Source organism: Telopea speciosissima, chromosome 11 (assembly GCF_018873765.1).
Source record: "Telopea speciosissima isolate NSW1024214 ecotype Mountain lineage chromosome 11, Tspe_v1, whole genome shotgun sequence".
NCBI lineage: Eukaryota > Viridiplantae > Streptophyta > Magnoliopsida > Proteales > Proteaceae > Telopea > Telopea speciosissima.
Window position 1 is genome coordinate 43080794 of NC_057926.1, and position 27524 is coordinate 43108317.

The window sequence follows — 27524 nt, forward strand, 5'->3', positions numbered from 1 at the left end:
GATCATGTACTCTTGGAATGCATATGGCCCTTGAGGTGTGGGAATACCATCTAGATCTGTTTGGTCTCCAGTTGACATGATCTGGGTCAACACAGTGACACACACAGATAAAAGCTGCAGCATTTAAGGTTCGAACACTCCACAAAAGCAACAAGAAGAAGCCCTCAATGGAAAACAAAAACCATTATAGCCACTAAAACTCATTTATCTTGAAATAAATTTCTTTATATTGTATGAACAGTATAATTACAGAAGTTAAGAAAATATTTCTCTCAATGAGACAAAAACATGGGCTTACACTCGGCAGCAAAAGCCTGCAGAATGCAGTTGTCAGGAAAAAAATTACAATATACAGTCTTGCCAAGATTCTAAGCCTCAACACCATTCCTTAATGGTTTCTGGCAGTTGAGAAGTCAGAGAAGTTATCTGGTAGCATAGCTCTTCCTTTGAAACAGCATGAGATGAAAATTTCCCTTCCTGTGTGACATCAACGTCTTCACTGAACAGATTGACAGAAAAAAAAAAAAGGACTAATTAATTCATTGAATCAAAGAAATATACTGTGAATAAATCAGAAGAACTGACACTAATCCTAAGAAGCACATGCCTCGCTTTTGACCAGGGATCCAACAGATCCAGATATAACAATACCCTCTTCGATGGGGGTATCGGCCAAGGTTCTACACCAAATTGACTGTCTCAAATATTTAACAAGCACTAAGCAAGGGTAACAAAAAAAGGAAATAGCTCTTTCTGCACACACACACACACATATATATATATAGAGAGAGAGATCATGAAAAAAGTTATAGTCAAGACTGGTCGATTGGGCCAAAAAATTTTTTTTGTTTTAAGCCATAAATGGATTCTATGGGTCTTTGGCCACTAGTTTATAGGTTAGTTGTGGTACTCGACCTTACTTATAAGCTTATAAGGGTGGGGTGGGGTCTAAGCACGAGATTACGAATAGATTGATACCTTAGCTTCTAAGTTAGAAGAGTTCAAGTTAGTTAGGACACTTACAGCTGTCTAAGAATTCTGTTTTGTGTCTATTTACTAACTCAGTGATTAAGAGAGAGGAATTACCAATTTCAAAGGACTCTATATATGTATAAACCCTTCCCCATCAAATAAGCATGATTTGAATAAAGAATTTTGAGTTTTAGTTTTTGAGCTGCTGAACTGTGCATATGAGACTAGTATTCCAGATCATATTTCTTCCTCTTTCTGATGTGCTCTTATCAGGTGTGATATTCCCTCATTCTTTTTCTATATTCTTAATCTTCCTGAATATCTTCTTCTCCTTCCTTTTTCCTTCTTAATTCTCTCGACCTGAATCCATCAATCTTGTATTCTTATTATTTCTGCTAATTACTGCATCTGTGATTCAAAACTTGATATTCTGAACTTTCTTTGAATCATAATAAATCAGTTTCTTAGTTCTGATCTTTAAGATCTGTTATCAAATTTCGATTCTTGCTCCTAGCTTGATTCCTAAAAAGTTTTGAGATCATACATCAGATCTTACCTAATTTCCAAGATTATTAAATCGATTGACATGCCTGATAAATTTGCCTACTCAATCTGACTTTTGGCTTAACTGATCGTTAGATTCTGACGTATATAATTTCTCCTATAATACCTCAATTTTGTCCAAAATACTGTCCCAATTCTACATCTATCCTAGACCATGAGCAGTTTTTTCGCTCCAGATTCTTTTCTAAAACCATAACCAGCTTTATAAGTCCATCCAAGGGAAAGCCAGGTATCCAAGAGATGGTGCAACACCATAAAGCCTTTGGACTAATTATAATATGTGCCATTTGTGCACCACCTGGGCAAGGAAACATAGCAATAAGTCTTCTACAAAAGATACCCGGTTTCTTGATCATAAATAATCTACTTTGTTAATAAAGCATCTAAACTTAAAGCGCATTAGCTACAACTCACAGAAGGAAAACTACTTACTGAGATTCCAGGTAATGAGGCACCAGGATGACCCTCAAGCAGGCTTCCAATAATTGACAGCAGCAATGTCAGGTCTAATTGGCAAAATCTGGGCAACACTATTACCTGGAAGAACTACAAACACCAAATTGTTCATAGCTCATACTAGGTGCTCAAGCGCTATAAACAATTTTCTGAACATAGCCAAACATTTTTTCCCCCTCAAAAGTCAAGATCACCTGGGATTGGAGGTCCAGACGGCAGAGGATTATGGAGAGGTTGCTGGAAACCCATATTACTTGCAGGTCTGTCAACATGTGGACGAGAAAACCCTGCTATGATAAGATTCATAATAAGTATTCTGGATAACTCTTACAGCATTTAAACTTACAAATTACCAAACATTATGTGAACATAATCCAGATAGCAACTACATATATAATATCTTGCAAAAACATCCACTCACAAAGGGACATGATGAAAGTGATCATAGAGAGAGAAAGAGAGCAAACTTGGGCAATCCCATACGGGAACAGTTTCAGGAATCTAAGGCCCATACTTGTAGACCAAACCACAGTAAGACAACAACAAAGCAGTTGAACTGCCAATTGGTTAAAGGTGCACTCTTACCGTACACATGATCAAGGTTTAAAGTATCGGTATCAGGTATAATGGTGATTTTAAGAGACGTACCGTATCATTTTGGGGAAACACAAAATATGCTAAAGATATTGCATAGAAATAGTCAAGAAACGTATGGAAATGCTTAGAATATGCAAAATATAATTTTGAAGCATAAAAACTATAAATAAGTGTTAAGTAAAATATATCATGTATAAAAAGAACAAAGTACGACAAGACATTTGTATTCAATTGATGATATATAACGATGAGGTTTCTTACATGTACTAATACCAAATTTGTATTAGGTATTGTATCAATATCGTATCGTATCAGTACCTTAAAGATACGATACATATCGGTTAGTATTGGAGGATACGGAACTTAAAACCTTGCACATGGAACACAAGGTTCACCAGAATATTCCTTAGAATGAGTGTGTTCTGACAGTATCATCTTGCTTTTGGCTAGAAAACAAACATGGGTGAAATATTAATACCATCAAGACCACAAAAAAGAATAACTGTTTATATATTCGAAAATCTTATACCTATAGGAGAATGCACAGAGGGAATAGAACAATCCCAGACTAGAAAACGAAAAGGTTGCCTAAATTGAATCAGACCCATTAACATCTCATCCATGTCGTCTTATCTCGAATTTAGCAACTCAAAGAAATCGTCACTTCAACTCATCTTTCTCCATATTTTAGAAGAAAGGCAGTTCTAGATTCCTCTTGGCAATACAATTCGGAGCCAGCCAAATTTGAAGCATAAATTTAAGGAGAAATTAAATATTGGTCCAGTAAGTTGAACTTGTCCATATTAAATTCAGACGCACGACGAGTATGTTGACCTCAGGGCCATAGATTCATTAAACACCCATCAATTTATGGATTTAAAATTACCATAGATATGCCAGTACTACTACTAAAACAAAATGTTTATGAGGATACGGAAGAGAGTTGAACTTGCCATATTCTTTGTTCTGAACTGTTAAACAATATTTGTAATTTTTATGTAAACCAGATTGTCTTTGTTTTAACCAATAACCAAAAAATAAAAATAAAAAAATTATCGTGTTTTATTATAAAGACGGAAGAAAGGAAACTAAGGTTCAAGATTTAAGTTTCAACCGCGGTTTCGACCCTAGTTGAAACTCTAAACATACCACCGAAATGGTCAAAGTATGCCACCGCAATATCGTCCATTTCAGGGGAAAAACCCTAAAACATTGAAGACCCCCTAATCCGCATGCCATTTAATTTCAACAAGAGTTGAAATCAGAACATTTCATCAAAATTTCAGTATTTCAACCAAATTTCAAAACCATGGAAGAAACAATCTGACCAGGAGCATCCCAATGGTTCAAAAAAGCATAGTTGTCAAGGCGTCACCTAGGTGTCCAAGCGTCCTGTCACCTAGGAGGGCACCTTGTTGGTGTCGCCTTGCATTCAACCCTCTTCAACACCATGGGTTGCCTTCACAACTATGCAATCAAGTGAACTGTATCTGCTCCACAAAGTATGGGGATCAAATTAATTATTGGAACCATAAGATTAAAGAAAATTGAGTTATTATCCATCACTTTCTTTAGAGGACATTTTTAAAGGTCAAAAAAGTTCTTGTGAGTTTTGATCTCATGCCATTTCAAAGTGTGTTCAGTTAACATTCCAAGGATACCAAGATCATGCAATTTCAAGCCGTATTTTGAATGTTACAGCCAATTTACTGATCAGATCTAACAGTAACGTTTACTAATTAGAAGTTCTATTTTGAGTTTGTCTCTTAAAGTATCTTTTTTTTTTATCTTCTTTGTGAAACAAGTAAACTGGTCCTACCCTGCATTACACCACAGAGGGGATAGGTTGAAAGAGTAAGAGAGAGCCGGAGTGTACTTTGTACAAAGTGAACAGCAGTGGGATTGCAAAATTATACTTAGAGTTTCTTGATGTCTTTCAGGAGCGGGAGAAAGGGGAGTGCCTTTGCACAAAGTGAAGAGCAGGAGGTGTTGGGGAATTGCCCAATCATAAATCTCACATTCCCAAGTGGTTTACAACCAAGTTTTGATGATAACAAACACTTGAATACATTAACATGTATGTGAAGCTTTGTAGTAATTCATATTATATATTGAGAGAATCAAGACTATTAAGACAAGTCAAGTCAAGCCTCTCAAGACAAGACAAAGACAAGCTTCTCAAGTAAAGACAAGTCAAGACAAGGCAAACAAGTCAAGAACAAGACAAGATTCCAAGACAAGAATTCAAGACAAGGAAAAAGAAAAATCATGCTCAAGACTCAAGACCATTCAAGACATGCTCGTGCGCACTTTTAGAACACTTGCACACACTGGCATGAGCAGAGACCTAGATAGACCCTAGGTACTATCCAAGGACCCATGAAAAGACCGAAACTAGGTCAAAAGACTGTTGGTACAAAAGCCCCAAAAGACCCGAATCAATACTGTCAAAATTGGACTGAAACAGCATCAACCAGTCTGACCTGTTAGAGGCAGTATACACTGGTTTCTACCTGGCTGACAGAGGTTGGGAACCAGCTGACCGGTTGCCCCAGCCAGTATCGAGCCGGTTTGTCAAGCCAGTTCCCCAACGGCTCTTCCAACAGGTCTGACCAGCTCATGAACAAGTCGACTGGTAGATAGAAAATATGACCGTTTTATGACCATTGGAGCTTCAAATTGCTCACATTTTTGGTTATAAATAGGCCATTAAATGACAAACTACACACCTTTTGATGCATTGTATACTCATCATTTGAGAACCTTTGTGGGAGCATTTTTGTCCTTAATCTAGTCATTTGAGTTGAGAGCTATTACTATATCATTTTGATTTCAAGTCAACTAAACACATTGAATGCTAGCATTGAAGCTATTGATCCTTCTCATTGAAGAAACCTTGAGAAAGCCCTTGTCATGAGCATACACTCATCATCATACCATATTGCACAAAAAGTATACTTCATATAGGTAATATTCCTCCTTTATTTATTTCAATATATCGAATTTTAGTATTGATCTAAGAGTTGGATGAACTCTTGATCAAAATAAGTGTGCATTATCCTAGAATGGATTTAGGAAATTGCACGGATCCTCTTATCCTTAAATTCTTCTTCTTCTCCTTCGTCGTTTCTGGTTTCTTCTCTATTCCAGGTGGTAACAGCAGGCCCTCTTTTGGCCTTCACTATCTCTTCCCTCCTCTCTTTTCTCCCTGTGACTAGGGTTGAAGGAACCCCTGTCCTGGGCGACCAAACCGTTAGAGCTTAATGGCAATAGACCATCTCTGCCATGAGAAATTGAACCTGCAAATCAGATTGCTTCTAACAACCGCCCAGATCTGATTTCAGAGGGTAAACTTCATCTCTCCACTCACTATTTTGGCTGAACATTAGTTGAATTCAAGAAGGCTGTCCATCAACTACCTACCATTAAAATCTGAAGCCAAATAGAGAAGTATTGAAGGAGATCTCTCCTTTGAAGTTCCACTGGTTCCACAGTCTGCAACTCTTTTCCAAGGTTGAAGACAAAGTCCCTCCCCACGATTCCTTATATGCTTTTATTTTATTTACCCTACTTTCCAATTTTACCCCTCCTTTTGCCTTTTATCCCCTTAAATCCCTATTATAAAAACCCTTCTAAAATTACTCCTCTCACTTCATACGTATTTGTTCCTTTTCTTGTGATTAAAAAAATTACCAGATTGCCATTGAATCTTATATTTGAGTATTTCCTTGCTTGGGTGGATCCACAAGCAACCCAATAAGGGTTATTCGAACCCGGGTTTGCATTAGTAACCCACTAGAGGATCTATCCCTGAAAAACTCAACATCCAGGTTTTACTAGATCTGGCCTTCTGGAATGAGACATTTCAGGATGCTTGGGACATCTAACTTTCTTGATTAAGAAAGCATAATATGGAGAAGTTTCAGCATTAGAGGACATCCACATAATGACTAGATTAGAGTCTCCAACTTCAAAGAACCACCATTTTTTTGTGATGAATATGTCTTTCAGCTCAACTGTAATTGAACCCGTAATGCCTATGAAAGTGTAAAACACCAAAACAATCCCCTTCGAGCTCCCTAAATGAACCTCTAATGCAAGTTCCACCCTGATTGCCCCACGAGCTTCCATCAAAATTCCGCTTAACAGAATGACCATAAGATGGGGACGAAACCATGGGTGCAATATGGCAAAGGCATGAGGAGATCTGGTTACTAATCCCAACCCAACCCTTGAGAATAAAATGAAATAGCAGCCTCCACAAGACATCTACAATAGCACTACAAACAAAATAGTGACTTCCACATCCTCCATGAATCTAGCAGCCCCATCATGCTGCTACTGCTATTGCATCACTCTTTCTCCGTCTTCCAGAATCTTGATACTGTTCACATAACAATTTAACACAAGCATTCTAGGTTTCTGTTTAATCAAAATCACATAATACAAGATTCCTTGGTTGCATTTTTATTAAATTCCAGGGTAGTTTTTTTAACTATTCCTCATTTCCTGGATTAAAATCCATCTTCTTTATACTCAGGAAATCACTTTCCTCATTTGTCTGGTCATTTATCTTTCTTGGCCTGCCAAGCCACCCAATTGTATAAAAAGAGAAATTGACCCTCTCGTGACTCCATGTCATATTCTCCTCCCGTGCAACCCTGTTTCAAGTACCATTAAGAACCACCCCCCTCAAACTATATTTTATCTTATTTCACCTCATGTAATCTGTGAAACCCTAGATCTCATCAACATCCAATCTTTCTCACCGCAGTCCATTTTTCTCACAACCTTAGTAGTAAAGCAACAGCTCATCGCTCCTTTAACGCCCTAAAATAGCAATTAGCAAGAAAGCATCCCCAACCTCATTAGGTTCTGATTCTTTGGGTCCATTCAGCCAGAGAGTTTACTTCTCTAAGCTTATCCTATCTCAACATTCAAATGAACAACTTTTACTTGTTTAGACATAACCTAAGCTACCACAAACACTCAGATGATAAAATCAACCATCTCTAGTAATTCTTCCAGCCGAAAATGGACAGTAACCTACCACTTCCACTTCACTCGTAAACATTTATAGGATCCAAAGTCCAAACCAATGTTTCAACTCGCCAAGGTACAAATTCTCTCCACATCTTATTTAAAGAGTAAGTAGCAAACACCTCTACACGCCATCAGCTGACCAAAAGAGTTCACATCAAAATTGCCCCAAGGAGGTACAACTAAATGGAGGGGCCAAAGCCAACATGTGTGCTACACATTAAAATGTAGTTGTTTCTTTCCGAAACAAAGTCATGGACTTCCTAGTTAGTACATCTCTTCTGTCAAAAACATGAATACCAATTGAGTAAACCCAAAAATTAACAGTGCAAACAAAGATATTCCTCTGGAGTTGTGCTGTAGAGATACAAAAGGACCTTTTATTTCCTTGAGAAAAATTGCGGATGCATGTTTCCAAGGGACAGAAGTATCAAAAAGTTTTACATACCTTCCTGGGCAAAAGGTGGCCCTGAATTTGGAGCTCTCCCTCCACCCATCCACATGCCATGATGATTATTTGGATTGAATTCATTTGAAGGCATTCTCCATTGCTCATCAGGAACACATTGCCTCCGGCCATTAGAAAGCAATGGAGTAGAGTAAGGACGGTGGTATGGCTGCTGCATGTGTTGATGCACAGGTTTTGTATAATGTAGATGATTGGATGAGGCTTGTGCAGGGGGAGCAGGATGGTAAGGTCTTTGGGCAAAAGGTCCATTAGCTGACGGAAACTGCTGGGCAGGTTGAGCTTGGGGGTTTATATGCATGTCATTATGTCCAAATTCAAACGGTCTTGAGGAATTAAATACTGATGAATCACGCGTATTGCAAACTCCAGTCGACATAACACAAGGTGACTGCTGTGGAAACATTTTGTTCCTCATATCAGCACTAACATGGCTAGGATGAGGAGCACTTCCCGCAATTTGTCCCTGCATTCAGAAAACTAGAAGTTAAAATTTCTATAAACATTGAAAGGAAAGTAGAGATTTATCAAGATGATGAAAATAAGGAAAATAAGATATTAACCAAAGAGACTTACACTTTGGGGCCTACAATAATCTTGAGATACTTGTTGCTGATACACTAATTGGGGTGAAGAAGAAGGAAGCGATGGCTGAGGTGGGAGTGATGGTTGAGGGAGTAACAACTGTGGTGGTAATGAGTGTTGAGGTAGCATTGGAGGTTGGGGTGACAATGAAGGTGGTGGTGGCAGTGGCGGTAACGACGGTGGGGGAGCTGGAGGCAGAAGAGACAGAGGAGATGGTGGCTGTGATGGAGGTGGTGGTTGTGATGGAGGTGGTGGTGGAGGTGGTGATGGAGACAAAGGCGGTGGTGGAGGAGGAGGTGAAGGAGATAAAGGTGGTGGTGGAGGTGGAGATTCTAAAGGCAATGGTGGAGAACCCGGAGGCAAAGGGGGCAACTCAGAGATTTCTTGCAAAGCTGATTCCGAAATCCTATCCGAACTCTGCCGCTGTAAATCCAATTCAAAGGAATCATTCCCGACCGTGAGTCTCTCACCCTTGGGAGATCCAGAAGCATCTTCCATTTCAAGCTCACCATCCACATCCTCTAAAATGCGGTGACGCCTGTCACTAGGAGTAACTGCACATGTTTCTGGATCTTCTACAGTATGGTTGGCTTCTACTGGTGATTCACCACCAGCATCCTTGCATAAATTGTTAGGAGTATCTTCCTCATCCTCAAATACATTAGAAGATAAAAAGCCAGGCAACTGAAATGTTGCATTGCTGGAGAAAAAAAAATGCATGACAATAAGAAGAAGCAATCAGATGGGCAGAGTACATACCTCAACCAGGAATAACAAGTAAAAACTACCAAAACATTAATATACTCTATCATACAAGGAAATGTGCACAGATGTACAATATGGGATAAAGCAAAGAATAATCATGAGTGAAGACTCCTCTCTCCATTTTCTATCCCAAGCTCCATTAGTCATCGTTTTTCAACTTCCCTTCAATATTAGATGGCATGTCCCTCCTCTCTTTTTTATTTTTTATTTATTAGTTCCTCTCAAATTATTTTTTATGTTTTGCCTTTAATTACCCCTTATTTTAGTATTTATGGTATTAATAGGGCCATGAGCTCCATAAATTATCTAATTACAGTCTTGTAATCAGAATCTAATTTTCGCTGAATACAGCCAAACAGTTTCCTGTCCTTTATTACTTTTTCTACCCTTAAGTTTTCAGTATGAACCCTAGTTCCTTAATCTTCCCTGCATTGTACATGTTCTTGTGATCTTTTTTTTTAAAAAATCCACAAAGTATGGATACAACTATTTTTTTTAACCCGAATATTATCTGGGACCCAGGGCAGCCCCTAAGCTTTATTGAAATAAAACAATATGAATCTGAAATGAAAAAAGGGGGGGGGGCATAACCCACCTTATTCCTACTGATGCAGATTCGTCACCGAAATGGGCTTATTTCTTCAGAAATAAGTCTAGGGTTGGGTTATATGTATGTTGGGCCTTTGATCCCATGGGTTTTCTATGTAATAGGCCATTTTTTTGGGCCTAAAAGAGGGTACATAGGTTGCATACGGGATTAGCCCAATATTTAGTCTATTTTTATGTTTTTAATTGAATCAGTTTAAATTGGTTGCATCCAATTGGTTCAATTGGTCTAATTTAAGTGAAGTGATCCTATTGGCTAAGAGATTCTTATATCCTATTGGCTAGTAGGGAATCTTCTTTATTTTAAGTAGTTTAAGTTGTTTTTAAGTCATTAGGACTCTATTTTGAGTCTATTTTAGTTTCCTAGTCAATTTAAGTTATCTAATAGGTTAGGGATTGGGTTAGGCCTTTCCTTTTTAGAGTAGAAGTCTATTTTTGAGTCTTTTATATAAGGTTGTATGGGGGCAAAGACTTGAACACGAATTTGATTAATGAAAAGCTTTTTGTTTGCTGCCATAGCTGCTGCCCTGCTCTGTTGAGTGTTGCTCTGTTGAGTGTGCATCCTTGTGGTTCTATCAAGGTGGAAAGGGACTGGTGGAATCCGGTTGACTCCTTACGCCGTGACGGCTGGGAGGATCTTCTTCAATTCGAAGGTGGTTCACATCTGTTCAAGCTGCTGCCAGTGGAATCTCCAGTAAGTTTGACACCCAATTTCTGCTTCTAACCCTCTAATCCTTTCCCCCAATTGATCCCCTTTATTTTTTGTTTGAATCCCATAAATCCTAACTCCATTAAACCCTAGATCTTGCTGCCCAGTTTTACAGAATTTTCAAAACACTTAAAACTCTATAATACCTACATTATTAGAGTCCTATAAACCTGCCTAGCCATAACCCCTAAGCCCCCCTTCCATTATCCTAACCTAAGCCCTAGATTTGACCTAAAACTGCAATTCTGTCCTACTGAAACTGCAGAACCAGCAGCCCCTTTGTTCCTTGTTATTGCCTTATTGGTCCTGGTTTAATTGGCTTCTAGTAGGGCTTTACCCTATCTAGAACTACATTACCTACCCAAGGGAAACAAAACACTCACTCTCACAAAGCAAAAAATTAAACTACCCCAAACAGGAAAATAAATTAAAAAATAAAAATTACATTCTAAAGACCGGTAATCCAGCTGTCTTCCCGTAAAATGGGACCCAATTCTTGAGGTAACTCATGATCAAAATGGAATAAGGAATTACGCAATGACCCACAAACAAGATTTGCCAAAAAGTCAGCAGCCCGATTGCTTTCTCTATAATTGAATTTGATGGTGGCTCCCAGCAAGTCAGACAGAGATAGAACTTCATGAAACCAGTACCTGCAGCTCCACAAATGGCATTTTTTTTGAGTCACAAACCACACAATGGTTGCCGAATCTGAATTAACATAACACCCTACATACCCCAACTCAGCACATAACTTCAGACTATCGAGCAAGGCTCTCATTTCAGCGACCGAATTAGTGCAAACCCCATAAAAATTGGAGAAGGCCGTAGTCAGCCCACCATTCTGGTCCTGAATGATCCCTCCACCTCCACTAACACTCGGGTTTCCCTTGCTGGCGCCATCCACATTTAATTTCACCAAATTAAAAGGAGGGCACCAGTAGATTGGCAACGGCATTTTCCTAACATTAGGGGGAGGGCATAATTGAAATACCTACAAGACAAGCTCATCTTTCATCGTCATAAATTTTGTGAATTTTGATGGATAGGGAAGCTCCCTAATCCAAGACTTAAGTTTCTCAATTATTGTAGAAGTTGAACAGATACCCTCCCCATGCCTGCAATTGTTTTTCTCTTTCCATAGTTCCCAAACAATGAACGTCGGTAAGATAACTCTGATAAACTCACAAATCCCATTCGTGGCCGCAAGACTTTGCAAAAAAAGCATGCGCCCTCCAACATCCTAAGTGGGGAGACATTCAACACCCAAAAGTCTACTATAGTAATCCCAAACTCTAGTGGCTGTACCTCGAGCAATCAACAAATGGTTGGTAGAATCCCTCCAAGGAATCCTGCAACAAAAGCATTTAGAGACCAAAGGAATACCTAGATCATAGTTGTCGCGCCGTCTTGGCGACCCAAGGCGTTGGAGAGGGTCCAAAAGCAAGGTGGCACCAACTAGGCGACCAAGGCGATCACCTAGGCGCCCAAGTCGACCAAGGTGTCGCCTTGACAACTATGACCTAGATTCACAGCACTTTTGTCAGTTGGAATTTTCCCATTAAGGATCTGCCAAGAAAAGAACCCAATCTTAGTAGGCAAAGAAGAATTTCAAAGCCACCTAGCGTAGGGAGCAACAGGGAAGTGGTACCGAATTTTTTGCCAAGCAGATTTAATAGAGAATTTGTCATCAGAATCCAGAATCCACATTAATTTATCGACCCAGTTTGAAATTGAGATTTTGCTGTTGAGGATATGATCTTGAACCGTCTGATCATCTATCAGATCTAATGCAGCTTGCTCCCAAGAGTCATCTTCACCAAGCACATCTTTAACACGGGTATCCAGGTTAACATTGAGGGAGCCATCCACAAAATCTATTATTGGCCCAACTCCGAGCCAATCATCTAACCAAAAAAGCACCTCCCCTTGCCCAATCAACCACCTGGATTATGAAACGATAAAATCTTTAAGCTCCAGAGCTTTTCGCCAAGTTTTGGAACCCACCTTACAGCCCTGTGCAAATATGATATGATTTCCCTTCAGAACCTTGGCTTTGAAGAAAGAACACCAAAGAGATTTTGCAGGAAGAATGCAGATCCTTCAACGATCTTAGATAGGGATGTAAACGGATCGGATTCGGCTCGGATAGTGCTATATCCGCATCCGCATCCGCATCCGATTAGCTTTCGGACGGATTCAGATAGTGCTAAACAGATACGAACACGGATACGGATCGGATATTTTATCAGTTTACATGTAAATATAGCTTTTCGGATAGCTATAGCCTATCCGTATCCGCATCCGTTTAGCTTTCGGACGGATTCGGATAGTACTAAATGGATACGGAAACGGATTTTGACTATTCATTTACATCCCTAATCTTAGCCCCAAACCACCTTCTTGATATGGCCTACATATTTTTTTGCCAGTTCAGCCAATGATGTCGTTTTCCAATTTCAGAATTACCCCATAAGAAGTAACTTTTCTTTAAAAAAGGTCTCACCATCCATGGAGAAGTAACTTTTCTTTAGACAAATTATTGTCAGATAACATCGAAAAGTGATTCAATTAAGACTGTCATCTTGGGCTTAGGAAGAACTTATTTTGGGTCTTGGATGGCTCTATGGGACTTGGGCTACTAGTATATAAACCCCACTACTAATTAAATAACTATCTTTGTAAACCTTTTTAGACCCCCATTTTTGGACCTTATAATCAGCAGTCAGCACATTACAAATAAAACCCAAAGAATTCAAAACACATACCCAGTAAATATCAAATAGGTCCGATTTTTGGGCAATGCCTGCAATATTTCCCCCTTAAGTTAAAAAACCCTCGGGTTTTGTAGAAAGGAATAAAAAAGAGCACTTCGATGGGCACTTTCAGCTCCCTGTCATTAACTCGAACAAGACTATAAAGCTTTAATGTTGCACCAATGTCTTGAAACTGGTGAGAAAGAACAAACTCTGAAGTAGAATGGCTTTCACTTCGCTAGTGTCTATTGCTAAATGAACTACAAAATCACTTTTATCTTAAAGGGGTTGATCTTCAACTGTAGGCAATGAAGCTTCAACAGAACCAGCAAAATCCTCTACAATTTCTTGCTTTTCTGTCTCAGTAGGCTTAAGAATTTCCGCAATGTCTTCCTCTTCAACTCATCTTGTGGCTGCACTTTTGGTGTGCCTTCAATTGGCTTCGAGGGTTCTTCATCAACCAGGCCTTGAAGAACGAATGACTATCATATATGAGAAGGATTTAGGGTACATAAATTCCCTTCACGATCAAGGACAACCTTTCTTTCTTCCATCCATGATTGACCAACTATGATAACATGTTTGGAAGAAGAATGATGCAGTTGCATTAGACATTAATCCCGTATGGAGGCTTTTGTGCAAGCTTGGGTCTTGGGAGGACCATAAGGCGCTGGTAGCAATCCAATGGGCTGAAATTGAACTTTGGATGGTTATTATATTATAGATCAGGCCTTTTATTTTCTTGGGTTTCATTATAATGGGCATAATTTATAAGCCCATACAATGAGGATAAAGTTAGTACATGGGATTAGTAGCTAAGAGTTTGAGGTCAAGGTTCGAGGTTTCGGTTTCGGGCCTGACCAAAACCGAAATTTCGGCTGAAACTTGGTATTTTTTTTTTAATTTCGAACTTGGGTTTTGGGGCCATATGACCTAATTAGATCATGAAACTTGTAGGGCAGCTTATTTTAGGCCCCATAAATTTTTTTAAACGAATAACCTCCAAATAGTAACTATTAACCCTACTTTTTCCCAAAAAAATTTTTTTGCAAGAAAATCACTTTTTTTGCAGAAAAATAATAAAATATTTTAAAAACATAAAAGTAAATCTTACTCCATCAAGTCATAGATCGAGCTACAATGTTTTAACATATAAAAATCTGAAAGAAAAAAAAAACAAACAACCAAGTATTGATCCTATTTTTTTTTGCAGAATTAGTTTTGAGGAAAAGTGTGTTACCTCCAAGTTTCAATTTTGCTCAAATCTTGTTGTTGGGCAGCCAATCTTGCACAGATCTTGTTGTTGAGCAGCAATTCTTTTTCCAAGCTTGTTTGAGCAAGATTTGGTCAAAAGAGGGAGAAAATAAGATCTTTTTTTTTTGGGGGGGGGGGGTCTTCACAAACAGACGAACACAGCCGGGATTGGGTCAAAACTTCGAACAAGTCTCATCGGGACATGGTATTTATAGCCTTTGTACCGTGTCAGCCAAAAAATCGACGAAAAGAAATTTTGGTCGAAACAATGTAGTTTTTCTATTTCAAAGGTGCTTTCGACTCAGGAGCTGGCAAAACCAAAAAAATTACCGAAATTTCGCCGGATCTCGGCGAAACCTCGAACTATGTTTGCGTTAAATTAGAATATTTAATAGCTAAATAAAGTTCTGTTTTGAGTTTATTTACATTATCGAGTGTGTGTCTGTGTGAGTGTGATTAAAAGTCCTTTTTATGAATCAAATTAGGAATTTTGGGTCTTTCTACATAGACACCCCCCCCCCATCAATTAGAGTTGATATGAGTACAGAATGAGTTTTTTTAAGAGCTTTGGTGTTATTGAGGATTGCATACAGGATTGGTATCCCATACCTGATTTCTTCTCTTTCTTTTCTACTCTTTTCTTCCTCCCAAGAAGATCGATCTCATCTCTTTTTCCTCCCCTTCCAACGATCTTATTTCTTCCCTTAACAACACTGTTGCTTCTTTATCTCAGATCTGATCACAAATTTAATCAATCGGACTACTTGAATCTGAGATCCATAATCTGGATTTTTTCAGATAACATTATTTGGTATCAAAGCCCAACCTGGCCATGGAACCCTACATTCTCAAGACCAGGGTTTGTTTGCCCAAAGGAAAAACTGTTATTTTATTCATCGATGAAGAGCAGAGTGACAATTTCATCTCATGGCCTGTGGTGGAGATGTTATCAAAGACCAATGAGATCATCATTGAGTAAACGGATGATGTTTTCGTTGAATTTCCAATTTCTCCGTATTTTGATGGTGCTTATTGTGAAATGTTTGATTCTTCAAAACACATCATCAAAGTGGGTCCACCATGGTTGGAATCTCGACAGGGTATTCTCGATCCGGAGGCAAAAGTCTGTACATTAAGCCCTCTCATCTACAATACATTTTCGTTTTGAAAGGGCTGCAACTTGATAACTTCTTAAATCTGGTCGAAGTGACGTCCACAATACAGCCACAGGATAAGTTGAAAGAAGAAGACAATGCAACCCCTCAGCCCAATTGCAACAGAAAAGCAAGGAATTGTGGAGAACTCTCTAAACACACTGTTCACAACTGATAGTGTTCGTGAAGATGAGAAAATAGAATCTGTGATTCTGTCACAGTTCCTGGAAGAAAAAGGTCCACGACTTGAATACAACATTCCTAAAGTCCATGAGCTACCTGAGTTTTATTTTAGGATGACGCAGGATGTACATCATACAAAGCTCATTCCTCCACTCTATAAACTCGATGACGAGTTTTTTTAACCAAGGGGGAATTGATGCAGTTACAGTAGACATTAATCCTGTATGAAGGCTATTACACAAGCTTGGGAGGCCCATAAGATGTTGGTGGCAGTCCACTGGGCTAAAATTGACCTTGAGGTAGTTATATTATAGATTGGGCCTTTTATTTTCTTTGTTTTCAATATAATGGGCTTAATTAATAATGCCCGTAGAGGATAAAGTTAGTACATTGGATTAGTAGTTAAGTTAAAGTGTTTGAGTTAGACAAGGCTACTTAATAACTAGATAGAATTCTGTTTTTAGTCTATTTACTGTATTGAGTTTGTGTGTGTGATTAGAAGTCCTTTTATGAGTCAAATTAGAAATTTTAGAAGGTTTTTATATATGTAATACACCCCACCCCCATCAATTAGAGGTGATTTGAATAAATAATGAGTATTTTTTATTAAGTTTTGGTGTTGTTGAGCAAAGCATATGGGAATGGTATCTCATACCTGATTTCCTCACTTCTCTTCTGTTCCCTTCTTCGCTCTTCGTCCTCCCAAGAAGATCGATCTCATCTCTTACCCCTCCCCTACCATTGATCTGATTTCTTCTCTTAACAAGGAAGTTGCTTCCTTTATCTCAGATCTGATCACAGATTTGATCATTGGGCCTGTTTGCATCTGAGATCCATAATCTGGATTTTTAAATTGCATTAAAGGAAATATACGACATCTTACCCCATCAAAGTAGGATAAAACTTAAAATTCAATGGTGATCTAGTCTATTTTAAACAACATCTCTACCACATACTGGGAGACAAAATTCTCACTCCAACCTTCATCTATGAATAGAGAAGAATTTACACTAGGCAAACGAACTCCAATCTTGAAAACAAAGGTATCTATAGCCAGGTTAAGCTCAAGTTGATGTAAGATAGCCTAGTGTTTCAAAATCTAAGGCTGAACTAAAATGGAAGGGTGGTGAGAAAAGGGTGAAGTAGGACAGCCTGGTGTATCAAAATCTAGGGCTGAGCTACAATTGAAGGGCAATGGGAAAAGGGTAGGATGGATTAGGGTTTTAAAGAATAGAAGAGAGATAGGAAAAACGTTAAGGGAAAGCTACTGCTTTGGAACTGTTAATAGTAACTGTGAACAGTAACTTACAAGAAAAGGGGAAGAGGGGAGGGAGAGAAAACTGGCCATCTAGGAAATTACAAATCATAACAAATTTAATCAATTTTATTCTATAATTTGCGAGGCTATATTTATAAGAAAAAAAAAGAAAGTCTCTTGAATCTAAGATTCTTAGGTAGCTAGACCAACTTAACTAAAAAACTCTAAAATACTGAACTAATAAGAATTGTTGAAGCCTAAATCTTCTAGATAACTTAGATCCCACACAACTAACCATAAGAGAACTTTTAATGACTAAATTAAAGCTAACTACACTACCTAATGGACCTCACTACTAAAGTACTGATTAAATATCTATAGTCGTAGAGTATAGTTGTCAAGGCGTCGTCTAGGCGGCGCCTTGGATGCCTATTTGGCGTCGCCTTGATTTTTTTCCCCTCCCCAATGCCTTGGGTCGCCTGCCTGCCGTGACAACTATGATTCGTTCACCCCTTTAGACTCCCACTTTTCAGCCTTATATTCAGCTCGTTACAAATAAAATCCAAAGAAATCAAAATCTGATACCCAATAGATACTAAAATAGGACCTTTTTTTAACCGAGCCTGCACTAAAGGGTAGGATGGAGGGTTTTAAGGAGTACACAAGAAAGATGGAAAGCTTATGTTTTGGGACTGTGAACAAACAAATGAACTAATGCAGAAGTCGACCTTGAACCAGGGAAAACCAGTGAGAGATCGATTGCAATCAGGATCAACACAATAAGGAAGAACAAATTGAGTAACTGAAACTTTATTGCTTTTCTTTTTGTTTAGATATTAAAGAATAAGCATAAAAGGATAATAAGAAGAAGAAGAAGAAGAAAAAGGGGATATAGCAGGGGGGATAGGATCAGCTCTCTCAGCCCATCATCCTCTCACCCACGGTCTCTCACTGTTGCCGCGTCCCACAGCTTCAACCATAACTCTTTTCTCTTCAATCCCTGTCCATTGTCTGCTCAGCCTCATACTCTTATGTATAATAACCCAAGTACAAAGCAACCCAGTCCCAATCTAGTTAAGAAACTAAAGAATCCTAAAAAGGAAACTACTAATTCATAAAATCCATCAAACAGAAACTTAAGAAAATAGAAACTTCTAAATAAAAGCTAAGAAACTACAATAGAAACTTTAACTTAGAAACAAATAACTAAAAAAATAGAAACTAGGTCTATGCCAAAATAGAAACTCAATTAATAGCAGCTTCTAATAGAATATTCCACCAATATCCAGCACCTAATCTACACACCAGCACAGTCCATATCAGCCCCCAAATCACTATTCACGTGAACAGTGTCATACGAACAGTAACTCGTGGTACTGTTCGCATGAACAGTAACCTTTTTTTAATTCTTTGTCTTTGTCTTCTTCATGCTTCGATCTACATCATGAACAGTAACCAAGAATAATACCTAAGAAAAAGATAACAGAGGTTAAAGAGAAAAAAGATTGAGAGGGTGGAAATGAGATCGATAGAGGAAGGGAGAAAGAGAGAGAGTAACCTTCACACACACTTGGTGTTAACATTCGCCAGATCCTTTTGATGGTTGAGGTGCCCTTACAATGGAAGCATAGGTCAGCTAGTGCCCTGGCTGACGAGTTGGCAAGAGAAGGGATTGTCAGACCCCACTTGGTGGTTGGAAATGATTATCCATTGCGAAGAGGCTTGTAGTTTAGTTTTATGACCTTTTAGGCCTTGTCGTTGTACTTCATGTAGCCTTTGTTTCGTAATAGTTTCGGTTTGAGGCATTGCCCTTCTTGTTGCTGTTGGTACTTTATCTTTTTCTTCTTTTTAACATAATTGCTGTAACTTGTCTAAAACTCTAAATAATATACAGACATGTATATATAAGTATTTCTTCTTCTTTTTTTAATTTTGGAGGGTGGTGTTATATTGAGGTACTCTCAGCAGTCTGCACTCGTTTAAATTGATTTATTGCAGATATATTTATTGTTAATCATGAAAATTTTAAAATAAAAAAGATGGTAACATATGGTTCCACCGAAACACAGCACCAGCCTGATTAGAGGTGTCTCGAAGAAGACAAATACAAGGGAAGACCAGGTTGCATGTGTCTGCAAAATTACTATTACAGTTCAAGGATTGCACTGAGGCATGGGAAAGACTTCGTCAGAGTGAAAGATAAATAGCACGTCCCTTAGAGATACTTTAGTTACGGATGTGAATTGAAGCATACTAGCCATGGAAGAAATAACTAACAGCCACTTTAAAACACAAGCAAGTCATTTGAATATAAATTTTCTTCAAGCATTTAAAAACAAGAAGGCATGCATGCATTCAATCCATTTATACATGACATTTATTCTGCATTCCTGTGCTAGAGATTTGACAAATAAAATTGAACTTCAAAAAAAAAAAAAAAAAAACAGAGAAGGCAAAAAAGAAAGAAAGATACAATATAACATACCTCCCATACTCATCAACAAGCATCCCTTCCATTTCTCTAATTGGATCATCAATAGCACGTTCAGATCGAGATGGACGTCTAAGAAAAAATCCAGCGGTCACATCATCATTTGGAACTCCAATATCATCCATGTACCGCCGAAGAAGTGATTCAGGTAAGATCTTCCGCTCAAGCCACAACCGCAGAACCTGAAAAGGAGATCAGTTGAGTACCTAGTTTCAAATTCAGGAGATTCCTCAGAAGTACAATTACCTAAGGCTTCTTTTTTTTTTAAAGTCAGCACAAGAACAACAACTACTATATTCTTCCATTTTCATATCAAAATCTCATGATTACCTTACGACATTGCTGACGATTTTCACGAGCGGCAGCTCCAGGTGGAGCAGCAGCACCTAAAAGACGAGGCAGTGCTGCTTGTACTGTTGGAATGTATGAGGCTCCCGCAATTCCTGAAGAAATATATAAAGAAAAATACTGAAACCACTAATATAGCTCTTTACTTAGGTCTATCAAGATAACATCAAGTTATCGACCAATGAAACCAATCTGTACAGTCTGCAATATCAATTGTATGAAACCTCATCGCAGAAAATATATGAAGGTAGCATCTTCCTTCAACAAGTGCAAGTCCATCAAAACATGCACAGAAAAGTACAACAGTACATAGAAATACGAAAAGGAAAAATGAACCAAAAGGAAACAACACACCCCCCCCCCCCCGGGGAAAAAAAAAAGAAGTCAGAACTAAATCATTTGCCAATTTATCTTCAAGAGATTCTCACATGAATTAGAAAAAATGAAGAAACTAATTTCAGTCAGGAAGAAAGTATCCTAAAGATTGATTTGAACTATCAGTTCAAAAAAGAAAAAATTCAATTCTGGGTAACGAAAATTATTCTGAACTAACCACTCATAGATTACAGAAATAATCAATTTAGATTGCTATATTATCAATTAAAAATTTGCTTCCAGAAATAGCACGCAAAAAAAGTAGCATTGCGATAATTATGAAATCAAAAAAGAAGGCATTGAAAAAAATCTGCATTGCTATTACCACAGATACACTCCTTTCCATAAATGTCTACCTTTATGACTATGAGAACACTGTGTGATAGAATCCACAAGAAAGAACAGGTCCACTTTGCGATGGCAACTGGGCTCACTCTCCAATTTTTGGATGAGAAGTTCGACAACCTGCACAGTCACAGATTAGAGAATTTAAATAATCAACAAAGCTTACTTCACCTATTTCAGGAAAACTACAGCATATCTTCCTAGTTATCCTTAAGACATGTTTTGACTCCACCTCTAATCTTTGATAGTTACAACCTTACCAACTGGCTTTGGCAATTATGAGAGGACAAACTTTCATTGAGGAAGAGGGTGATTCTCTCACATACAAGATGAATCTTGCTGTGTGGGATAATTCAGAAGTTAGGACCCCTGACAGTGTAGGTGTGTAGAAGAAATGTGATCTGTCAAGAAAAATTATAAATAAATGTATTTTTTATGCAATTAAGAGTTAGTTTTCTTCAAAATTTCTGCTCTGTGAATTCAGTGCGTGCTCTCTATGGAAAAGTTAGCTTTCCTTCCCTTCCCCATTATGGTCCTTCACCCCACCTACAGGTGGGACCATTCTGACAACAATCCCACCCCACCCTCCCTTCTATCCAAACGGGCCCTTGGTATTTTGGAAACCCGGGGTTGCTTTAGCTAAAGTATGTTAAATCAGATGCTTTAAGCTGCTGCTATGATTGTAAGTATGATGACATATATGGGTAACATATTTAACCAAGTTTATGGATACTCCAAAACGGATTTAATACAACCTCAGGACAGTATGAGAACTTTCAAATATATCTAAGAAGGTAATCATCACATGCAAAAAACAAACCAGTTTAAATGAAAGGAAAAACAAGTAATAAAAACATACAACTCAGTGCCACCAACCTCATTGGCAATTCCATACTTTGCACAGTCAATGGCAAGACGAGTTGCTCGCCCAATACTTTCCTTTGTCCTTGACAATGTTTCTATCATTCCTTCAAAAGCATCTCGTGCTACAGCTGCCTCTGTACCACCACTTAGTGAACCCCCAAGTGCCCTCTGTCCTGTACTAACCCTTCCCTCTTCATGATCGTCATACTCTAGTTGATGTTGTGACAAAACTTGACGAGCATGAGCAGACGGAGAAGTGAGGGATGTCAGAGCATAAAATCCCATTGTATCCTGTTGCATAGCATAGCTAGTTCCAAACATGAAGGGCTGTACTGCAGAAGGACTGGGGCTCTTCCCTTGAACCACAGTAGCAGTGGAAATAAATGTTGGCATAGGATTATCATTAGAAAGAGATTGCTCATGAGCTAATTTTCTTTTCGCCTGCGCAGCAGCAATAAGATGTTTCATAGACAAGGCAGAATCTGAAATCGTGGAATCTAGCAATGTACTAGCGGCACTATCATCACCAGTGACATATGATCTGCAAATAAATAAAAAACCATGCAATCAAACAAGAAAGTACAAATAACGACAAGTAGTATCATGGGTATAGCCAGTATATGTGATGCCTACCGTTCCCCAAGCAGAGAATCATTCAGTGTAGAGCATTCTGGAATAGCAGAAACATTTATCTGTGAATTAGTTTTTAAATTCAACTTTGTCTTTTCTGCAGATAAGGCTTTCCTGCTCTTTTGGATTGTTCCTTGATTAGAAGACTGGCTTAAGCCATCAGAACCCATACCTAAAGCTTTAGCAGACCCAACCTGAGGCTTTTTTGAAGTGGTACTGTATGCTTTAGTCTGGGGTTTGATGGATTTACGCTCCACTGGCTTTGCAGCAGTAATCAACCCAAGGGGATCCTTAGGCAAGGCCAAGGTCAGCTTACCCTCCTTGGCAGATGATTTCTGTGATTCCAATTTACCAGGGCTATGAGAAACATGTTCTGTCATTGGCTTTCTCGGCCTCTTCTCTTCAATTTGCTTTGATGTGGGTGATAGAGGCTTGTCAAGAAGTTTCACAGAGGATATTCCATCCTTTGAAGGGCTATCCTCCAGTACAGTAGAATCCAAATTTTTATTCATACCGTCTCCAACACTCGGTTGAGCATTATCGAGACTTTCATGATGTGTATCAGTGTTCTGAACAGAATCTGACAACTGTGAAGGCACATCCTTCGACAAGATGGATGGTTCACCATGAAGAGGAGTTTTGAGCTCTTCTTGGATATTATCATCATTAAATCGATGAACTCCCCTCTGTTTTGAGTTGACTTGGATAGGAGACCCATCACAATCTGAGCTGGAAACATCATTTTTATGGATGTCAGATCTCTTCTCTAGTTTATCCCCAGCAGCCACTGTGGCACAATCAGACATCGCCTCCATTGCCCGACGACGGCGCTTTGTTAGGGGCAGAACAGCTTCATCACTTGGCAAGTTGGTTCCAACACTAAGTGTTTCAGTTCTAGATACCAGACGGCTTTCAGCCTTAACAAGTGAAGATGAATTTTTGCTCTGTGTAGATTTATTACCTTTGCTGTCAAGAACAGTCAGACTTGGAGAATCACTAGTGCTTTTGGCAACTGATTTGTTGGTGGTATCCCCACCAACACCAACTCGCTTTGATCTTTTGGCAGGGTGTGTATCTTCATTTGTCGTCACCTTAAGCGTTTTATGTCCAAGTTGGGTCCTCTTCTTTCTACGGTCTCCAGAAAATAATTGCACATCCATGCCCTGCTCCTTATTCTCTATAACATTCTTGCCAACATCAAATGGTACAACCGAGTTAGATCCTACACGCTTTTTAGCTTTTACCATGCTTTTAACTTTCTTTCCATAGTTAACTCCTAAATCTGATCTCAAATCATCATCAGGTGAATCTTTTATGTTGCCGCATGGAGCAATTTCGTCTTGTACTCCATCTTGCAAATGTGATCCAGAGACATGAAGACCAACATTGCCTTCTGAATCGGAGTCATCATGCTTTGTGGGCCTTGAAATTGTCATTTTGTTTACTTCTACTGGAGCCTCCATCTTCCTCTTTGATACTGTAACCATCTTCTTTGCCTTTTGTCCCCCACCAGAGTACTTCCCAGAAACAGACAAAGCCAAGGGTGGGGAACCATCACTTTCACCAACAACAGGGCCACAAGAGGAACCTCCTCCAGCATCAGGGTGAATATCCTCGCCATCTCCATGCTTATCACCAGAGATTTCTTTGAGTGGAGAAGGATACTCCAGCTTAGATATACTTGGAGCCTCCTTGTTTGTTAAATGTGTGCCATTATTGGATGTTTTATTCCTCTTCCTAACAGATACAACAGGAGATGATCTCTGCTCTGTGTTACAAGAGACACTAGGCTTAACATCCATTTTTTCAGTCTCACCCTGTCTATTTGAACAATGCTCCAACCCATACCCTGCATCACCCAAGTCCTCATTACCAGTGCTTTCCTTCTGTTCAATTGCCTCAGTCTGACTCTGACCTTTCCCTCCAGCATCTCTACCATCCGTTGGAGATGTGGAACCATGTACTGCCTTATCAGTATCATCTTTACAAGCACCCAAGTTCTTCTGCTGTACTTCTTCAAAAGCTTCACAGATCTCTTTCACCGCACGAACAAAATCTTTGACGGTCTTACCTTGACACCTAGCAGATAATTTATTCTTTGCTTCACTTGTAAATACCTGAATATCAGCTGGGGCAACAAAAGCACTGCACAGAAAAAAATAGAGATGCAAATTAAAAAGCAAAAAGCAGTAACAGTTCTTTCAAGAAGAAAAGGCTAACAGAATACACAATCAAATGGTCCGCAAGCAAGCCTAACTGTTCAGTTAATGACAATATGTCACTACTACTTTTAACATGTCATACATTCTGCATCAGGAATGTCAAGAAAAGGTATCCATCAAATCTCTCAAACACCATACAAAACACAAATATAAATTCTTAGGGACTTAGTACCAACAAAGGTTTTTGACTTCTTGCTCACAAATCTTGATTTAAATTACCATGAATGGACCACAAAGAAACAACAGATAAACAAAATATGTGTAGTTGAGAAGAAAACTTGAAGATTTATGAGTGGAAAAACACAAAATTAAACAATTTGATAGGAATTAAGTTGAGGTGGTATGAATCATAGTTCAACGAAGGCTGAAACAAAACTGGGTGCGACTCAATAGGAAAGCAGGCTTTCAACCGAAATTTTGATTTCAACTCGGTTTCGATACAAAACAGTACATATAAAAGCACTGTTTCGGTTGAAATGGGTCGAAATTTCCACTCATTTCATGAGTTTCAAGCGATTTCGCCTATTAGAGGGGGGAAACTCCAAAAAAAAAACTCAGATTTAGTATTTTTTACCAAATCGCTAGCATTTCTTGCTGGAACAAAGAAGTGGGGGCTACTACAATGCATTTACAGCGATGCTTAGCCGCATTTAAGCAAGATTTGTGTAAGATTCAAGCTTAGGGGTATACCCTTTTCCCCAAAAGTTTCGAGCCTTCCCAGAACTCTATGTGGTAGTGACACAGTCGGAGGAACAGTTTCATAGTGATGTTTTAACCTTGGTTGTACACTTCTACTTGACTAATTGTACTTCCAATACTGTGACATTGTGTAATATTAAATGGTTTTTCTTCAAATACATATTTTAGTGATTTTCATTAAATTTTGTATGTTTAATACTAAATTATGTGTAGAATAGGCTATATTTGAGAAAGTATACAGCAGGGCATTGTGCACACTACCAACCTAGGGAATGAAACCAAACTACCACTTTAGGTGTGTTTTTCTACAATCTAAAGATTTCAATACGTTTAGAAATTCTTAATTAGTGTTTCCCTGAAGTTTAGGGCCAAATGGATCTGCATGATAACACTTCTGTTTCTTTATTTCTCTACTTTTTTGTTCTTGGGAACAAAAAAATAAGAGAAATCCATTTGTTAACACCAGTTCATTTTTTTGTTCCTGGAAATGAAACGGGACAACTTGCCACCTTTAATCTCTTCATAGTTCAGTTCTAACATGTTTTACAAGTTGGGTTATTCAAGAAAATAAGAGATATATTCAAAATGACAAGGATTGCATACATAGCTTTCTTTTAAATTTTATAATAGATCATGTAATATAGGGTATCAGAATGGTCAGTCTGAGTTCGTTTTGGATGACATACAGTAAATTACAGATACGAAAGCGGCTTAGTCTCTTTGATTCCATTGAACCTACGTAGGATCCTTTGTCTCTAATGCAACTCTGGCACAGACTCCGATTATTGAGTTAGATTTGGATGGATTCCTTTAGTGTATCTTCTTCAACTGACGAGGTTATGCAATTTCTTAGCTGCTATTAAGGTTATTCTTTCAACTCTTTGGTCTATTCCTGTCAAAGAATCTTCTTCGGTTCTTCCACGAGATCTTTCCCTTCTAGGAATCATTCAACTTATGAAGTAAACTAACCTAACAATCCATTTACTAGTGAATGAAATCAATTACAAAACAGCAGCCTCATCATCCTCCTGGACTTCATCGTAAGAGTTCAACCTTCTTCCAAAAATTTATATACTGAATCTCAGGTATCTATATGTGATTCAGCTCTCTCAAGAGGTCTATAGTGCATAAAAAGAATGTTATTTTCTTCTCCTGGAATAACTACCTTTAGTCAAAAAAAGGGACGTCCATTGTAAACCATCTAACTGAAACTACAGTTTCTCCTACCAAACAATTTCATACAATATTAATCAAAAACTCAAAACCATGACCATATTATAAAATGAAAAGTTCATGTTAGAAATCATAAAGCAATTTAAGATATACACTGCACTTAAACAAGCACATAAAGAGCACACCCAGATGCTTACATTTCTTCAGTTCCAAAAAACTGGACAAAGTATTTCCTAGGATCAGGAATTCGTTCCCAATCCTCAGGGCGGCTAATCTGCAAAATCCACAAACCAGAAAAAAAAACCAAAATATTAGAAACAAAATAAACTACAGCTGAACAAAACAATGTAACCATAACCAAACAGAGAAGGGTCTCAGAATTTTTCAGTACATCTAATCCATAAACTAAATCATAATTACTTCAACAGGTCAGTAAACCCAGTTCCGTAGTCTAGATTAAAACAAAATAACATACAAACAACTCGATATACTGGCATTGCAAACCCTAACGTTCTTATCAACAAAGCCCCAGTCAGAATTACCAAAAACCACCCCAAAAAAAATAAAATTTTTTCCTTTTCCATAACAGAAAATAAAACAACACAACACACCTTGGCAGGCCAAGCAGGGAAGCCTTTAACCTTGGCGAGAACGAGATCACCTAAGCTCAACTGATTCTTCGCCTTGGTTTTGTTCGCTCCACGTTTACGCCCGGGAGCCATGGCGAATGAAAACCTAAATCCAACGCGTTGCCTTTAAGGGTTGATCGGCCAAACAGGAAAACCCCCAAAAAATAATTAACCGAAGCTTTATATCCGTGATGAGATTGTTAACGTGACGAACAACGGAGAAGATTAGAATAACAGCAAGCGAAGTGGGCTATATCGTCGATAGAGGAGTGTCGGAGGAGGTCGACGAAGAACAAAGGACTTGCATTCTCAAGGTGAAGATAGAAGGAGAGAGAAAGAAAGAGGAGTGTGGGAGAAGGCAAGCGAGAAGCAGAGAAAAAGAG

The 27524-nt window shown here is 38.5% G+C and overlaps 1 protein-coding gene across 6 annotated transcripts; it reads right to left on the reverse strand.

Annotated features, from left to right (window-relative positions):
• Positions 1 to 203: 203 nt before the first annotated feature.
• Positions 204 to 27524, reverse strand: LOC122646053 (ENHANCER OF AG-4 protein 2-like). 6 transcript variants are annotated; one of them, XM_043839516.1, is made up of 12 exons: positions 27124 to 27524; positions 26710 to 26786; positions 22422 to 24563; positions 21801 to 22329; positions 20936 to 21044; positions 20187 to 20299; positions 19851 to 20038; positions 8672 to 9380; positions 8078 to 8561; positions 2187 to 2279; positions 1969 to 2073; positions 204 to 499 (listed from the first exon to the last, which is right to left on the reverse strand). In XM_043839516.1, the coding sequence occupies exons 1-11, from the start codon at positions 27232 to 27234 to the stop codon at positions 2003 to 2005; spliced, it is 4626 nt and encodes a 1541-aa protein (XP_043695451.1). In that variant the 5' UTR covers positions 27235 to 27524; the 3' UTR covers positions 204 to 499; positions 1969 to 2002. The 6 variants fall into 6 exon arrangements, with proteins under 6 accessions (XP_043695451.1, XP_043695448.1, XP_043695449.1 ...); XM_043839513.1 differs by having other exon boundaries at positions 1969 to 2082; XM_043839514.1 differs by lacking the exon at positions 204 to 499 and adding an exon at positions 1308 to 1834 and having other exon boundaries at positions 1969 to 2082.

What these genes read in the sequence shown, in the direction of transcription:
- LOC122646053 (XM_043839513.1), bottom strand. Translation starts at nt 27,234, where the DNA reads ATGGCTCCCGGGCGTAAACGTGGAGCGAACAAAACCAAGGCGAAGAAT. An exon ending in GTGTTCTCATAGTCATAAAG is followed by an intron (nt 20,300 to 20,935) that starts GTAGACATTTAT and finishes ATATTTCTTCAG; the next exon opens with GAATTGCGGGAGCCTCATAC. An exon ending in CTTGTTGATGAGTATGGGAG is followed by an intron (nt 9,381 to 19,850) that starts GTATGTTATATT and finishes TTTTTTCTCCAG; the next exon opens with CAATGCAACATTTCAGTTGC.